Source organism: Mangifera indica, chromosome 19 (assembly GCF_011075055.1).
Source record: "Mangifera indica cultivar Alphonso chromosome 19, CATAS_Mindica_2.1, whole genome shotgun sequence".
Lineage (NCBI taxonomy): Eukaryota > Viridiplantae > Streptophyta > Magnoliopsida > Sapindales > Anacardiaceae > Mangifera > Mangifera indica.
In genome coordinates, this window is record NC_058155.1 from 4,452,273 (window position 1) to 4,470,270 (window position 17,998).

Genomic DNA, 17,998 nt, shown 5'->3' on the forward strand with positions numbered 1-17,998 from the left:
TTTACTGAATTTGTCCCTTGCACTAAATTAATAGACTTTTAGGCCCTAATACAAGTAACATCGATGCCTTTATACTCTATCTCAAATTGACGCATGAACTCAGACCAAGTCATCTCTAAGACATTGATCGTCTCCTTGACTAAGTTCCACCATATTCTTGCATTTAACTTGAAAAGATATGTGGCATATCTCTTCTGGTTGGTCGTATCAAATAGGGTCATTGCACTCTTTAATGATTCCAACCACTCTTCCACTATTATTAGGTCCTTTACACTATCAAATTTTTTATGTTGGTGCATACTGAGGAGGTTAAAAATAGGATGCAACTAAGTGCTCACTAAGGCTACTATAGATGTTGAAGTAACCTCCCTCATATCATGTCCCTAGGTCAACGGTGTATGTGTCGTCTCACTTCCCTGCATAAGAGTACCTCTATGCTTTCTCATCATCTCTCTGAACACATCATGTGCACTTAGTCCCCTCTGAGGTATCTTGGGAGTTGCTCCTTCACTTGGCTCTTCTAAGAGGGATCTATTGGTATTCAGCTTATAGGTCCTGAAAATAAACATATCAGTCTCATAAAACTCAATAGGTATAAGTGAAAACTTAACTTATAGTGATTGGTTGTGACGGCGATCAACGTGGCTAGAAGGTATTCCATCTCTGTGTTACTTGGATTACTCCATTTTGTTTTAGAAAACATCTTTTAGGTTCCCATAATCATGCTTTGATACCAACTTGTGACATCCCTCCCCAGAAGTATACCCACCAAAGGAGAAATGTTAAAAATTAATATCTGGAGTGTTTATTTCTCTTTTTTTTTTAAAAACTACTTTGAACTCAACTTATTACTAAAAGTATTTAGAAATTATTCTAAGAAAACTGAAAATTTAGAAGTGAACAAAAGATATATATATCTCATATGAAAACTTATCTAAAAGTATTTGAAAACATGGAGTAATCATATACAACTGTACAATCATCTCGAAACGGTCAAAAGTCAACGAGAACATGTGACTATATGCATGTAATATAAACCAGAGATAACTTGCTTCAGTCGGATCTGTTTTCACTACCACAATCACTTGTACCTATAATCATGAAAGAGAAGGAAGTGAGAGATAAGAACACTTAGTAAAGGGAAAAAATTAAGTAAATTATCTCTTTTCTTGTTCTAACTCACTCTTGGGACTCAATCCCATATCATAACCTCTATAAGAAATCGAGGGGATAATTTAGTTTATTCTTTACTAAATGGGTCATACTTTATCCTATTTGGGGTCTATTTGATACTTTCTAGAAGCTTATTATAGGGATTTGGAACTTTTCTAAGCTCAAGCTCTCTTCCATTCTCTCACTACACCATTTTTGAATCTAAATTATGCTTTACTACGAGTATGTTTTACTGCAAGCAGACCCTACTACGGGTTTATGTCCTACTATGGACATACCCTTTTACGGGCGATGTAGTGTAAAGTGCCCCCTCATAGTTCATAGCATGCATGCGTACATTATATCTTACTAATCTTGCTTCCATCTAAAACTATTCATAACTCTCTAAGCTATACTTTTGGGATGACCCCTGAATCTTAAGCCTTAAATTTCTTTTCTTGCTTTTATTTCTTTTCTTCTTCTTTTTTTCTTTTTTTTTTTTCTCTTTTTTCTTTCTTTCTTTCCAAAAACTGTGAAATACCGTTCACATGACTGTTCATTTGGTAGGATAGTCTTTTTGTTTAAATAATTTAATAGTCCAACTAGTCTCTAATTCATACTAGCTATATATATATCTTGTAAAGAGGATTCAAAGAGCTTTCCAACAAGCTATAATAGCACTCATGATCTATCAGATAAGGTAGTTAAAACGTGAGATGAAATTAGTGGCAAAAACTTGTATTTCCTATTTATTTAGGTAAAACAATCTTTTTGGTGCATACAATATTTGATAGTCCAAACAATCTCTAATTTATACAAGTTATATATCATTGAAAAGAGAATTCAAAGAGCTTTTCAACAAATTATAATAGCACCCATGATTCATCAGATAAGGCAGCTAGAGCTTTCCAAAGATATATATATATATATATATATATCTTTGTTTTCTTTTGTAATTGTTTTGTATATAACACACACACATACATTTCAACATATACTTTTAAAACTAGAAATGTCTCAAAGTAGGACCAAAAGACACAAATACCTTAAGAACGTACCTGAGGGTATTACACCTAATGTATATGTTTTAAATCTAAAAACCAGTCTTCTGTAGGTGTCATGTGATACATGTATCCTGAATCTAAAACCCATTCTTCCCTAGACAACCCTTCAGATAACACCAACACTTCAGCACTACCATAGCCATCGAGTAGATTTAAAGACTTATGTTTCTTATTATTTGAAGAAAAAGACATTTTCTTCCTTTTAAGGCAATTTCTTTTCATATGACCTTATTTATGATAATTCCAACAAACTCTTTTAGGTCTAGATTTAAATCTATTATTTCTTTTATCTTTTTGTTGGATTTTCTTTTCTATTATGCCCCTAACCAGTAAACCTTCACCTATGATTTTCTTTTCTATCTTCATTTCTAAATCTTTTGACTTAAGAGCCCCTATAACATCTTCGAAAGAAAGAAACTCTCTACCATATTTGATAGCAACTTTTACATCGTTAAAGGTTTCAGGCTACAAGTTCAAAATAATAATGCCTTGATTTTCATCAGAAATCTTTTTTTCTATATTAGCCAGATTAATTGTAACCATACTGAACTCATCTAAGTTTTTTTCCAAAGTTTTTCCTGGATCCATTTTAAAGCCAAAAAGTTGCTCTTTCAAATAAATTTTATTAGTCAAAGATTTGGTCATATAAAGAGACTCAACTTTTAACCATAGTTTTGTAGCAATATTAACATTATGAACTTGCTTTAAAACATCATCAGAAAGATGTAAAATAAGCAAGCTATAGGCAATTTCAAGTACTTTAGCCTTATGGGAATCTGTCATATTAGAAGGTAAAGCATCAACACCCTCCAAGGCCTTTGCACATTTTTGATACACTAAAACAACTTTCATCTTTTTTCCTCCAAATATTAAAATCATTTTTACCAATAAATTGCTCTATTTCTAGTCTTGTTGACCCTATTATGTTCTTTTCTATTTCTTTCAATTTCTTTAATCCTATAGAGACCAAAAGAATACACAACAATACCAAGCAGAGTACTCGCAACAAGAACACAAATCTTTTGAAAAATATTCAAGAATATCAAGGACTCAGCATGTATATTTCAACCAAACATACTAAAGAACATAGATTCCGAGCACACCTCAAGATATAAACAAACGACCGAATATAATAAAAAAAACAAGTCAAAGAACATAGATTGAAAAATCTTTAATGGCTCTAGTACCGCTTGTTATAGATTTGAACCCTAAGATATTTTGATCCAAGCAATATCAAAGTGGAAAAATAAGAAAAGAAACAACACAATATACTTGGTTCGAATTTCGTAAAGAAATCCTACATCTAAGGCAGAGGTGTTCCTTTAGTTAAATCTACTATTTATCAAGTTTGATTACATAATACAAACACACAAATCTCAACCTTTGTACAACCAAATTGTATACAAAACTATATACAATGTAAATCAAAGTCAAAGAGAGCTTGACTTTACTAGAGAGATGTCGCCAATCAAACTTAAGAAGCCAAAACTTCTTCATAGTTTTTGATAGATGCAAGAAAACAGAGAAGAAAATACACAATGCTTCACAACCTTTTTTCCTTTCCTCTATATCACTCTTCATTTTCATGATAAGGGAGACTTATATACTTAGGTTAAAATGAGTGAAAACCACGTAATGACTAAACTGCCCTTACTTAAAAAATGCAATGACTCATGCATCCTTGAATAAAGAATTACAGCTATGCCCTTATAGTTTGAAACACAACATTACACTTATGGTAATGAATATGAAATTGTTTTATACTATTTTCTTATGATTAATGAATTTAGAGGTGTTTTACTTTCCTTATGAATAATGAATATGAAAAGTTGTAATATTGTTTTTCCTATAACAAATAATTTTGAAAGTAAAAAGATTTTTATGACACAATGTTTATAAAAAGTTATATATTATGTTTGTTTTTACTTACCAAGTTGAAGGCTCACTCCTCGTTTCGCACATTTTTGTAGAACAAATTTTCTAGAAGAGCTAGGAGAAGTGGAATAAATCGACGTCAAGGTGAGTTGAGCGATTGAACAGTCTTGATATCTAGATTTGATTGTTTATGAACTATGTAATTGAGGAGCATTATTCACAAGGTTTTGTTTATGTTTAATTACTTTTGGAACTATTATTGGGAGGAATTTGTTAGGTTTTTGGGCCTCTTCCTATATAGAGAAACCCAATTTTATTTAATGAAAAAGTCTAATCCACAATATTCATAAATTAAGCTAAAATAAGAATTCAGTATATATTTATAAATAACACACTAAAGTCACAATAAAGAGAAGAGTCAAGAAGAGACAAAAACACCATCTTGGGTTTTCAGTGTGCATAGGAGATTTTCTTGGTTTCTTAATTTCACCATTGGATCGCTCTGATTTTTGGACTAATGATAGAATACACATCGCTCTTCATTCTGGGCAATGAAGATCATCGTTTGATTTTTAAGTAAATAGTTATCTATGCTGAAACATGACTGGTTATATTTTTACAGTTTTATTTAAATGGCTCTTAGAAAAAATATCTCTTTCTCTTTCATCTACTATTGGATTGCTCTCAATTTTTGATAGTATTTTAGGCACATCTGGTGTCATATTTTGGACAATAGAGATTTCTTTTTTATGTCTGTAACATGAGATATAGACTTTCGAGTTTGTTGTGATATTCCTATTTTTATGTAACTGTGTTATTTTTTTGTTTTGTTGCTTTGGATAGTTGTCTACTCATTGTAGGCTGAAATAGGGTACCATTTTTATATAATGGATTGGTTTTTGTGGGCAAGGTTGCATGGTTTTACTTTTCACATTGAAAAGGTTTCCACATTAAATTGTGATGCTCTTTTCTAATATATTCTTTTTGATTATTTGGTGTGATAAAATCATATTTTGGTTGATTGTTTATTACCATATAGTTCAATCAAGTAGGGGAGAGTTTGATTTTGGTATTTCTAGTTCACTTGTTTTCTTCCCAACAGAATTTAGAATCTATTTTGATGTAGAATCACTCTTGCTTAGAATAAAGTAATGGAAATAAGTAGCATTCCATTTCAAATGAGTTTAGAATTTGGGGGTGCTACAATTTTCTTGTGTGAGGGCTCTGGACGCTAATGTAACTGTGGCGCTTTACAGTGATGTACCTCTCAACCTTAAAGACAAGTTTGTGCAGGATAGGGAAAGAAATATTAGGAATGTGATTAGACAACTCCAATTTGGTCTAAATATTACATTTAGTCCTAGTTAAATTTTGCAATAGTGAGGATCTTTTATTTAAATTAGTCAAGCTTTTATTCAGTCCTTGTTAATTACAATTAGATTAGTAATGCAATTGGTCTAGAGACTGTATTCAGTCATAGACTCATAGTTAATTTAAGTTAAATTTATTGTTAGGTTAGGAGTCCTTATTATAGTCAAGTTTTATTACATTTATTGTGGTAGTTTAAAGTAAAGTGAAGGCTATATAAAGCCTAAAACTCTTTTAGGTGTTCTTTTGCAAAATTAAATTAAAAAAAAACTATCTTCTTAGCCTTAGTTATATATCTGAATCTATTTTCTGGAGGTCATGTTTCTTCACATAGAACATAACACTATCCTAAAATTGGTGCTTAGGTTGAGAGTTAGGTTAAGTTCTGTTTTATGTTAGGAAACATGACCTCCAGAGAGAGTAGATTCAAGAGATAACATAATTAGGGTCAAGAAATTTTTTTTTTCAAATTTAATTTTGCGAATGAACATTCCAGGCTTTACATAGCCTTCACTTTACTCTCACTGCTATAAAGCCTCCTAATATAATAATATTCCTATTGTAACTTACCAAAAAAAAAAAACAATATTCCTATTGTTATTGGGACTCCTAATATAATATTACTCTTATTGCTATAATAAAAATTTCTAATGTAATAGAGCTTGATTATAATGAATCCTAATTTACTAATAAATTTTGATTTAATTAATTAAACATTAATTATTTAATAAAGACTCTAACTATTATTTTTTAACTTATTGAATAATCTCTCATTCAAACTCTAAAAATTTCCTTCCCTATTGGACACAACCTTGTCCTCATATCGAGAGACACGTTCCCATAAAGAGTAGAATTAGACAAAGAGGAAAATTTAGATTATTAATTTTTTCTTTTATTGCATAATAACATGTAAAGGGTTTAAAGTTTTATATAGTCTTATTGACTCCTAATTAATATAAGGATTCCTACCCTAATAAGACTTCAACTATCTTAATTGAACAGGGACTGGACTCCTAGATTTAACTAGTTTAAATAAAAATATCCTACCTATGATTGAATTTAACTAAGTACTAAATGTAATTTTCGAACCAAACTGGCATTGCCTCATCCTTTCCGGATAACGTGCAATAATATTCCTAACAGAATGTGTGTAAAATGTTTTTATTTGACTGATTCTCTAATTACTTGGAGTTTGTTTAGACATTTTGTTTGTAAGGAACCCCAAATTTGCTGGTCAGATTTGCATATAGTCTGTCCGTTGTTAACATATAATGATAGAACAACAGAAATAGCAAGGCTTAACTTTACCTTTAAAAGCATATTGACCAAATCTATGAGGATAGTAGAAGTAGTTACATATACTTTCTTCAATTTAACCATGACGGGGGATATAAAATTAGAGAAGCCTTTTGCCTTAGTCACCAAGATATGATTTGATTTAAATCCTGTTTACACATCAATACTGTTGATCTGTTTATTTATTCCTTTCTCCGACTCTCTCTCTTTATTTTTATTTTTATTTTTAATTGTTTTAACGTTAAGTATTGGGTGGTGGGCAATGGTGGAGCCAAGATTCAGTTTCAAGGGTGTCTTACCTAATTTTTTTATATAACAAAATTAGCTAAAAAGACATATCAAATATGATGATGAAATACAAAAATTTAGACGGAAATGTATATGTAGAAGGGAGAATACATGGACTTGTTCTCAAATTAGATATGATGGAGTCAATTTCTCTTCCTGTATATAAGTTATGGTTGGTATAACTTCATAAAAGTTAAACTTAATAATGATTGACTTCGGGCTAAACTTCATTGCAATTTCTTTTACAATTTATACTGTTAAACAATCATTCAAAAAATTATCTTTTATCTCGTTCCGAAGTTTCATTTTAATTATCTCATTCTGTTGTTACTGTTGATATAGGAATGGTAAAAACAAACTTTATTAGTCAATTGATTTACTAACATACATATTGTCAACTTCCTTGTCTTCACCAATCCTTGACACATTAATGAATGCTAAATGTTTGTTTCATTTCTGGATGATTTGGAATGTCAAGCTCAAAATGTTGAAGTTCTTCTCTCAAATGCACTAACACATGTTATGTGAAATCATCAAGATTCAATTTTTATGCAAGTTTGCAAATGTCATCAATGTTAAATAATCTGAATCGATCTCTAGGATCTTTAGTAGTGTTTAAAACAAGTAATTTTACAATGTGCTCATTCAGTATGCTATTCAATTCTTATTACTGATAATCCATTGTTGCAATGAAGACATCAACTGGACAGCAATGTTTCACAATGATCGCATAATTTTTTTTTTGAGATCGCCTACACCTTGCAACATATTGAGCAATCATATATGGAATATCAATTTGATGTTGTTGACGAAAAACTTTCACCTTCCCAGAGAAATTTTCCCAACTTGACTCCCTTAATTTCTTGATAAGTAATTTTGTACTCGAAAACAATATGCGTTGCAAAGAAAGATAAAGAGAATGAGTGATTTCCATAACCTCCTTGGCAAGAAGCAAAACAAAAACAAAATCAAAAGCTAATAGCTTATTCCAAGCAAATTTTGCATCTCCACCTTGAGAATATGAAATTCCTTCGCTATTTTTCTTATTAGAACCACAAAAGTGGCATTAAGCATTATAAATAAGCTAGAAATAAAATCCAAATGAGAATCCTAGTGAGTATTTCCATATCGTTTCAAAGTACCAATTTGATCAAGCCCTCTTCTAGATTCAAGTTCATCATTTGCAATCTTCAAGAGCAATTTATGAGCTGGAGCCTCCTTCAATTCATCATTAAGTTTGCAAGAACCAGTAACAATATTGAAGAACCTTTCTTTATCCACAAATCTCAAAACAAGAATCATTTGCTCTTTTTTAGACTCATCCCGTGCTTCATCCATAATAATGCAGGAAGATGTCTCGTGTATTTTTTGACGAATCTCACCTTTGACCTTATTGGAAAAGATGTAAAGAATCTCTTTTTGAACATCTGGTGATGCATAAGTGGCATTCATTAGAGCATTTCGAACAACACTTGCAACCTTTTCATTAAGAAAAAAAGAAAAAAAAATCAAGTGAAGGAAGCAAACTCTAAAAATATCATATTAAGAACAAATGCCAAGTTAAAAAAAAAAAATTTGAATGTACTTTTTCATTGTAGGAAGAAAACTACCTTATAAGTTCAAGGAAATTTCCACGATTGAGGGAATCCAAATTTTCATCATGTCCTCAAATTGCACATGCTTGAAATGCAAGACATCGAATTACAGAAATTGAAACTTAAAAGCCTTAATCGATTAATTGCAATCTGATTAGCATTATGTTTTTCAAGAAAGCCTTCAAGATCATGCTTCAAAGAAACAATGTCAAATTTTTCCGATTCAATTCGTTGAATCTTGTGACAATGATCGATAGTCATTTCATATTTTGAAATAAATACTTGTTCATCATCTATAAGTTGTTTCCTTTTGAATAGTGCATTTATTGTGTATAAAAACTTACACATGCATTACTAAAAATTTCTATAAAAAAGGTAAACCAAACACTACCGTATTATTTCTATTTGAAATTGCAATTAATTTAACAAACTAACAAATAAAATAATAAGCTAAAATAAATAAAGAGTAAATTACAAAATTAATGATTTCAAAGAATAGGATAAATTTAAGTTATAGGATTTGTTTTAAATCTTTTAATATTCAACTTTTTTGAAATTAATTAATTAATGTGATTTCACTATCTTGTCCTCACATTATTCACGTGTGTTTCTGTCAAATATTTGGGTGCCATTTTATTATTATAAACTCTTGAGTGCATTTGATATTTTTGCTGAGCCTCAGGCAAGTAATTGATACAACCTCTATTATATGCCACATTAATTTTGGATTCAAGAAACTGATAATTTGGGCCTCGTGGGCCTGTTCCAGGGTTTTTGTCAAAATGAAAAGGCCCAATAAATAGTCTTGATGGGTTTACAAATTGTCCCTCAAAAATTTGATCCGAAAAAGCAGAAAAAGGAATTAAAAAAATATATAATTATGCTTTGTCTTGCAAATAAAATGAAATTATTTATATTTGCAATCTTAGTTAGAAAAGAAATTATGCCCTTTTTGTAATTTTCAACAGAATAAGACAAGAGTAATGATATATAATTTGAAAAAAAATTGGGAATAAAAAATATGATTATATAATTTTGAAGAAATAAAAATGTGTTTGAAAAATGTGCTTGTCTTGGATACAAAATTTTCCAAAATCATATTACAAGATTGAATGCTTTCATCTCCATGTAGTACCGGTCTTACAATAATAAACTGACATTGATAAAAAGGATAAAAGAAAAAATACACTGACAAATAACAGAAGACATTTAAAATAGGGGATATTAAATTAAAGGCCAAAGAACTTATTCCCACCCAACGTATAGTGAAATCTCAAAATCCTACCCTCCAACTTTCAAAAACTCAAACACCTATCTATGAGCTAAAATCTATTAAAAGTTTTAGTTAGGGTTGAAGGTAAAATTGTCATTTAATAATAATATTTAAAAAATAAAAATTTATATCATTTTACCCCCTTAATTTTAAAAACTAAAAATTCTCTCAAAATTAAGTTTTAAAAAATGACTTTTTTCCCTACCTAGGGTTTTAAATTTCATCGACGAATTTTCTCCCAAAGGACGGCCAATCTCTCTCCCTCCTAGTGACTTCCTCTCTCCGGCACTTTTCCTCCAATCAAAGACATCTAGATTCATCAGAATCCAGATGAAGAGTCAAAACTCTTGGTCTGGACCTTCATCATCCAAACAAAGAGTTTTGACTCTTCGTCTAGATTTCATATGGTTGAATCCAAACGTTGTCGATAAGAGGGAAAGCTTTGAGAGAGATATGCCACTGGGAGGAAGAGAGACCAATCGTCATTGGTTAAAAATTCACCAACAAAATTTGAAACCCTAGGTAGGGGAAAATGCACTTTTCAAAACTTTATTTTGGGAGAAAATGTTAGAAAAATATAAGAGACATTTGATATTAGACAATGCATAAAGGTGTTAAATGAAAAATGTTAGGAAAATGTAGGGTATTTCAATATCAAATAATATATGAGGGTGTTAAAAAAATATCAAATAAACATAGGAGTATTTTAAAATTAGACAAAATATAGAGGTGCTAAATGAAACATTTCAAAATTGAGGGGGTATTTTGATAATGTAAGAATATCAAGTTCATATATGTTAGGAAAATATAAGAGAAATTTTGATTTTTGATAATATATGAGGGGTTAAATGAAATATAGGAAAAATATAGAGGATATTTTGAAATTAGACAAAATATATGGATATAAATGAAATACATCAAAATTGAGTAGGCATTTAGATATTATAAGAATATTACATTCGTATATATTAGGGAAATATAGGGGCATTTTTATTTTTGATAATATATGAGGTGGCTAAAAAAACGCAAGAAAAATATATAGGATATTTTGATATTAAACAATATATGAATGGGATATTTTGATATCACACAATGTTTGGAGGTGTTAACTGAAATGTAGGAGAATTAGAGGGGGCATTTTGATATTCAATAATATATGAGAGGATTAAATGAAATAATAAAAAAATATAGGGGGATATTTGATATTGGTAAAGTTTAATGTGGATTTTTCTGATAATTGTTTTTTTCTTTTTAACCAATATTATTTATTATAGGATTGATTATTGAAATAGCGGGTTATACTACTATTCATTTTGAAGGAGAATAGATTTCAACGTGATCAAAATATAATGAAATATATTAAAGGTTATAAAGGAGTGGTTAAAATTCCATCTGAAATAACACTTAAAGGATTTACCCTACTATTAAGTAAAAAGTGTGGTATCAGTCCAATTAGAAACAACATTCAGCTATATATAAAACCAAAATGTATCAAACTAGACTTCCCGTAAAAATAAAAAATGATAAAGATGTCGAAGGTCTTATTGACATATCAAAGTACTTTTATGAATATATTCTAGTTTTTGTTATATGTACCACCATCAAAGCATGAGAAGAAGAAATATGTGACAATAATAATAGTGAATTGAAAAAGGAATCCGATAGAGATGACTTGATAGATTTTTGTAATAATGTATTCTATATTGCTATAGAATGAGTTCATGAAGACAAAAAGAAGGTTCCAAATTGGGTGACTTTAATGGGAACAAGATGGTTGATGTTCCGATTGATGAGGCATACTTAGAGGATACGTCACCTGTTAGCTATGATATAAGTAGTCTCCAACTTAAAGATTCTCTTCAGAGTAGCAGGAATTATGTTAGACCATTTTTTGGTAATACTGTCATTGATCCATTTAAGTGACTACTCAATTTTCCTCAATAACCTTCAACAACATCAAATGGTACAGGATCGGTGATAGAGGGGAATGCTATGAAAATTAGTGACATTTTTAAGGATAAAAAAACACTTGAAAAATACAATGGCTCAACTTGCACTGGAGAAACGATTTCAATTCAAAGTGGCCAAGTTAAACATGGGGAGATGGAAGATTAAGTGCATTGATGAATCTCAAACACACATGTTCAAGAAATCAAATAAAGCCACATCATAGGTAAGCTACGGCTCGAGATATAGGCTAATCAATGAAGCTAAAGTTCATGTTGATTGATCGTAATTATCAGCCTAAAGGAGATCATTATCAATATGCAAGTCATATCATTTTCATCACCGCCACATTTTCTAACCCAAAATATATTTTTTGACTCTCATTTCAACACCAAACAAATGAATGTCTACTATAAAACAAAAGCCCTCAAAAAATTAATCCAAAACACGTAAAAATTGACCTATAAAAATGATTATTCATACCGAAAATCCAAACTCTAAAATATGAAAAATCTTTGTTTTTTCATATAATTGACCTATAAAAATGATTATTCATACCGAAAATCTTTGTAATAGTAAAATAATTACAATTATATCTCATTTTCTCCCTTTTGTTTGAAAAACTAATAATTTCGCTTAAAAATTAAATATTGAAAAAATCACTTTTCCCCCCTAAGATACCAAACCTGAGATTTGGTCACTTCTGCCGACGAATGACAACCCTACAATGAAAGAAGGAGTCATCGTTGTTTAGAGAATGACAATCTTCATCCAGACTAGATAACGTGTGTCATCCTTGAACAATGGTTCATTGTCCAGAGATTTAGATGACACTCGTCATCAGCAAAGTTTGGGGCCTTTAACCACCAACGATGGTTGAAAAAAAGGTGAAGAAAAAACCTAGGTTTGGGGGGGGGGGGGGGGGGGGGGGGGGGGAGTCACTTTTTAAAGTTGAAGTTTCGGGGATGAAATGTCAATTTTCAAAATTTGAAGGAGAAAATGATATAAAATTATATATTTTTAATATTATTATTAAATAATAATTTTACTCTTATTTTTTATGGCAATTTTAATAGAATTTTAGGGGTAAGTGAGTGTTTGAGTTTTTTTTTTAATTATGAGTATACTTTTAAAATTGAGTTAAAACTTAGATGAAAAATAGTCCTTTGGCCTTTGTTTAATGAGCAAAACTATGGGCATTCTTGCTTAGTTTTGTATATAATAGAGTATTTAATTTAACATCCCTTTAATTAGTAAATATGAAAGCATTAGTGCACATATTTACAATTACGCAATTACATATATGAACAAGTAATTGCTCAAAGAGGTGAATTCAAAACTTTCACCTACTTTGCTCAATGTAAATATGCTTTAATATTTTAAACTGCTTCTAAAGAAAGGAAATCTTAGTCTAATTACTCTTGATTATTTTTAATCAAATCAAGAGTAATATTCATCATCCATCAATATACTGAAATTAACCACAAAAATAGAGGCATTTAACGGTTACAACTCATGCAAACATCCAAACATATGAACACTTGTTTGAGCTTCAATGTCAAAATTATTATTCTGAGTCGATAAAGATGGCAAATTGTTGGGGAAGGAAACCAACTGAGATGCAAGTAAATTATCCAAATCTTTCCAATCAATATTATCGTACTTGCCATTGTTGCTCTTTTCTTCTTCACCAAAATCTTCACTGGTTAGAATATTGTTGTTATGTTGCAAGCGGCCTTGATCTTTTGCAGTGAAACCTGTCGAAAGAGTTGGGCTATCCAGGTGAGGAAGTTCAACAAGTTGATTTTCCGAGAAAGTTTGATTACTAATGGGAAAATATTCTAGATCAGAAACAAAAGGGTGGTGATGAAAATTCGTGGGCTGACTGGGATGATGATTAAGCATAAGAGTATCAGAATTTGATGATGATGATGGAGGTCTGAGATAGTAAGCATGGTCCCAAGCTTCATAGCCTTGCCTCTGATTAGGGCTTGGTTTTTTGAATGCCCTACACACCACCCATCCTTCTTCCTACAATACCGTGCGTGCACCAACAAGTTAGTTTATATTAAACAATAAATCTATATGTATCTATTTTGAGTAAATAAATAGATACACATATAATGTGTGTCATTATATAATTAGATGATTTTGAATTAATAATAAAGTGATATTTAATCATATGATGATACATATAAATATGTATTAATTTGTGTACTTAAAAATAGATATGTGCAATATTGCTCTAAATTAAAATTTTATATTGATAAAAAATGGAGATGTTTATGCATGATTAATATTTTGAAATGATAAAGAACATATAAACCATTGTTGATTTATTTGAAGAAATAGTACTAGTTTAGCTTCCCCGCATGCATTTGAACAGTTACTTGTATTACTTTTCAGTGGCTTTAATCAGAATTTTTCTGTCCTTATACAGAGCATGCATTGAAAAGTCAGTCAAGCACCACAGCTTGCTTAAATCATTCACCCAACTGATGAATTTTTTAGATTCCTTTTTCCTAATTTCTCTAATTATATGAAAGTTGTGATAATTAAAGATTAATTTAATTTACTTGCCTGAGGAGGTCCATTTTCACAAGTTTGAAGCCGATATTCATGCATTATCCAATCAGTTTTTCTTCCATTAGGTGCACGTCCCTTGTAGAACACCAGCGTCTTCCTCATTCCAATTACATTGTTCTTGGAAAGTACTGCCTTGTCTCTCCCCGTCGCCTTCCAAAATCCAGCAGCGGTGGCTCGATTTGTCCGAGTTCCCGTCGGGTACTTCCTGTCTTTGTAACTGAAAAAGTACCACTCGTTCTGTTCATCATAACCTAGATTGCATCTCGCTGCAAAAACCAAATAAATAAAAACTTTAATTCAGTTAATATTTCAGATCTCTAGTTGCAGTTGTATAGATGTTTCCTTGTGAAATTAAATATGACAAATATAATTATTATAGAAGTGACAAAATTTCTTACCTGGGTCCAACAAAGATTAACATGTGCGCAATTTGGAAGAAAAAGGAGAAGTGTTTGCACTATTGACAAAGAAAAGTTTAAGTGCTTTTTCTGATGTCCTTTTCCGTTTTATAAAATATTTTAACCAAAAGAAGTTAGCCAGGAAAGCTAGGTGAAATTAACTTGAATTAATGAAATGATACCAACTTCAGCTTAGCTTATTGATATATAGTGACAATATTATTAATGATACCTTGAATGTCCCATGGCTCCATTTTGTAGAGGTCAATGTCGATGATAACATCTAGATCAATTTTCAGAGCGTTGATCTTTCGGTTGAGGTAGTAGCCCACGAGTTCTTCTTCTGTTGGGTGAAATCTAAAGCCGGGTGGCACACACGATTCCAGTTGATCCATTGTTGAGCTTAATTCTCCTGAGAGAGAATAACAGAAAACCAATATATATAAATTCAAGAGAAAGAAGATACAGAAGATGAAGAACTTTTTTAAGAGTCCAGCTATAGCCATGCATATTGCTTGTGTAGTTGGTTATTTAGTTGGCTCCATCTTAATTATATCTTAAAATAAGAACATAAAAATAGCCTTAAAGTTTCTTTCTAGTGTTTGCCCAAAATCCAAGACAACTTATTAGTTTAAACTAGAGACAAATGACTCTTCATTGAAGTAAACTTTCATTTCTTAAAACAATGTATATATATATATATATATTGTAAACTTTCATTTCTTAAAAAATGTTTTTATATATATATAAATAATAGTAGTAATAATAATAATTCGTCGAATCCTAAAACCTTTGGATTGTTACCTAAGCTCCATTATGTGAATGATATGATAAAAGGATGAAAAATGGTAATACAAATGTGGGATACAGATTGGTGATGCATGTGTTTTAGTAAGAAAAATAAAATGGCAGATCAATAATGGAACCCACCAAAAGAACAAAGATTTTATCCTAAGTAGTTTGGGGTGTGGTTAAACGAAATTAGGTAAAGTACATTGAGCACAAAAGTTGGCCGAAAAGCTTGACTTTGCTGGCACAAGCATGTTGTTTTGTTTCTTTGAGTGCAGTGCACTCGTGGATGTAGAAAAGAAGTATAATTGCACACCCACCACCATGCTAGCTATTTCAGCTGCGTCATCAATCATTATAAATATTGACAAATGTTTTCAAACCACATTCACTTTTCTCTTCACTGTTAAACTAAGCTAATCATATTAATGCTTCTTCAAATCCTCTATACATCTTGCTCATCTCTAAACACTGTACATGCTTAGCTGGCTAGGTTTCAATGAGATCTAGACAATATTAGATGCATGCCAAAGTTTCAAAATCTACAAAACAAAAACTGAGAAATAACATGCTATTAATTTTATAATGAACAATGGATTGCATCCATCTCTTTGCGACAGGAGAAAATTGGTTGGGATGTGTGTGCAAATATCACAAACCCTAACTTCAGCTTAGAGGGACTCCATAATGATTTCCAGGAAATTTAAGCAGATGGGTGTGCCCAATTTGATGCAGAAAATGCATGACTATAACGTGTATAAACATACTCACCTTAGCTTGTTGTGTTGTTTGTAGTGAAAGAAAGACAAAGGAAATGAATGAGATCAGAAGTGATGAAGCATTGATGAAGATGAAAGTTATGAAGAGAAAGAAGGGTTATAAATATATATTTATATATGTAGAAGTACACCAAGTAGTAGATGTTATGTTATGTTAGAGAGGATGGGGATGTTATTGATTGCGCGTGGGGTGGCAGATAGATGAAAGCCTTTGTTTGGACGGCGTGTGACACCAAAGTTTCACGCCACTTCCCACCGCAATTTTATGCCTTAAGCTTTTCTAATTTATTACTACTGTCCTAAGCTTTTCTAATTTATTACTACTGTCCTCTTAATTAACAAAATCACAAATCATTTTAACAAGAATTTTATCTCTTCCCACAATCCAGCTTCTCTTGTCTGTTTGGTGCGCCGCCCTTCGCCTCTCGGCACCGCTCATTGTTTGACAGGTGGTAGTTCCATGTCAGACTCAGAACCTGTCTATATCCTCTTGCTAATCATTTGTGCTCTTGGAAAAATAGTTTCCCAGATGAGTCCCACTTAAGCTAACTCTTAAGAGTTAGTGTTAATTAGCAGATTTAATTGTTAATTAGATGTAATTAATGAGAACTGTTGCAGTGAATAGGTTATTGTTTGTGTGGATTTCTTAAAAAATTGTTAAAAAGCAAAAGCTATAGAATTCTGGGTTATATAAGTTTGGAAGGTACATAGAATTAAAAATTAAATTGCCTGTTCAGAAAAGTTAAAGACATGTTGGCCCCTTGTTATTGTAAAGCTTTTCCAGGTGTTAATAAGAGGCATCATCGTATAAATAAATTAATTTCAGATTAAGGACATTGTTAACTAGATAATCAATGGTTGATTTCAAATGAGAGCTAGTTAACATATGTAATTAAGTATTTCCGGGCACCGCATATTTGGGAATTTTGTTGGGGAAAAATCTATTACCACAGGAAGCTGTTCTACATATACGAGGTCTCCTTTACCATCGGAGATAACATCCCTATATAATTAGAGGATGTTTGTATCAAGATAAATATATATTATTTTAATAATTTATTTTTTATTATTGATATTAGTTTATTAATTTTTTATTATTAATGTTGATATGATTAATAATATAAGGGTAATCTGATTATCACATTTATCTTAAGATTAAAATATTACATTAGTAATTTTAATTTTATTATAATTTTATCCTTATTAACTTTTATGACAAAAAAAAATCTTCATTTATAATTAATATAACAAATAACATGAAAAATATTTTAAAATAATTATACTAACAAAAATTTAAGTAAAATTAATAACATTATATGCACATAAATTTTAATACAAACAATGATATGTCACAATGTAATTAAGTGTTAATTTATCTTTATTGCAAAATCATTTAATCATATAGAAACATATCATTATTTATACTTAAATTTGTATTCATTATTTATATACATAATTTTATTAAAAGTTAATATATGTGTTCATTATTTAGGTCATGACAATTTAAAGTGTGTATTTTGGTCTTTTCTTGTGGTCGGCAAAAGTCATTCTTGTTTTATATGCATGGGGATCCAACTTAAGTACAAAC

At 30.7% G+C, this 17,998-nt stretch overlaps 1 protein-coding gene across 1 annotated transcript; it reads right to left on the reverse strand.

Moving 5' to 3' along the window:
- Positions 1–13,085: 13,085 nt before the first annotated feature.
- LOC123203664 (NAC domain-containing protein 30-like) lies at positions 13,086–16,484 on the reverse strand. The gene is made up of 4 exons (XM_044620110.1): positions 16,403–16,484; positions 15,075–15,254; positions 14,439–14,710; positions 13,086–13,889 (listed from the first exon to the last, which is right to left on the reverse strand). The coding sequence occupies exons 2-4, from the start codon at positions 15,235–15,237 to the stop codon at positions 13,365–13,367; spliced, it is 960 nt and encodes a 319-aa protein (XP_044476045.1). The 5' UTR covers positions 15,238–15,254; positions 16,403–16,484; the 3' UTR covers positions 13,086–13,364.
- Positions 16,485–17,998: the final 1,514 nt, after the last annotated feature.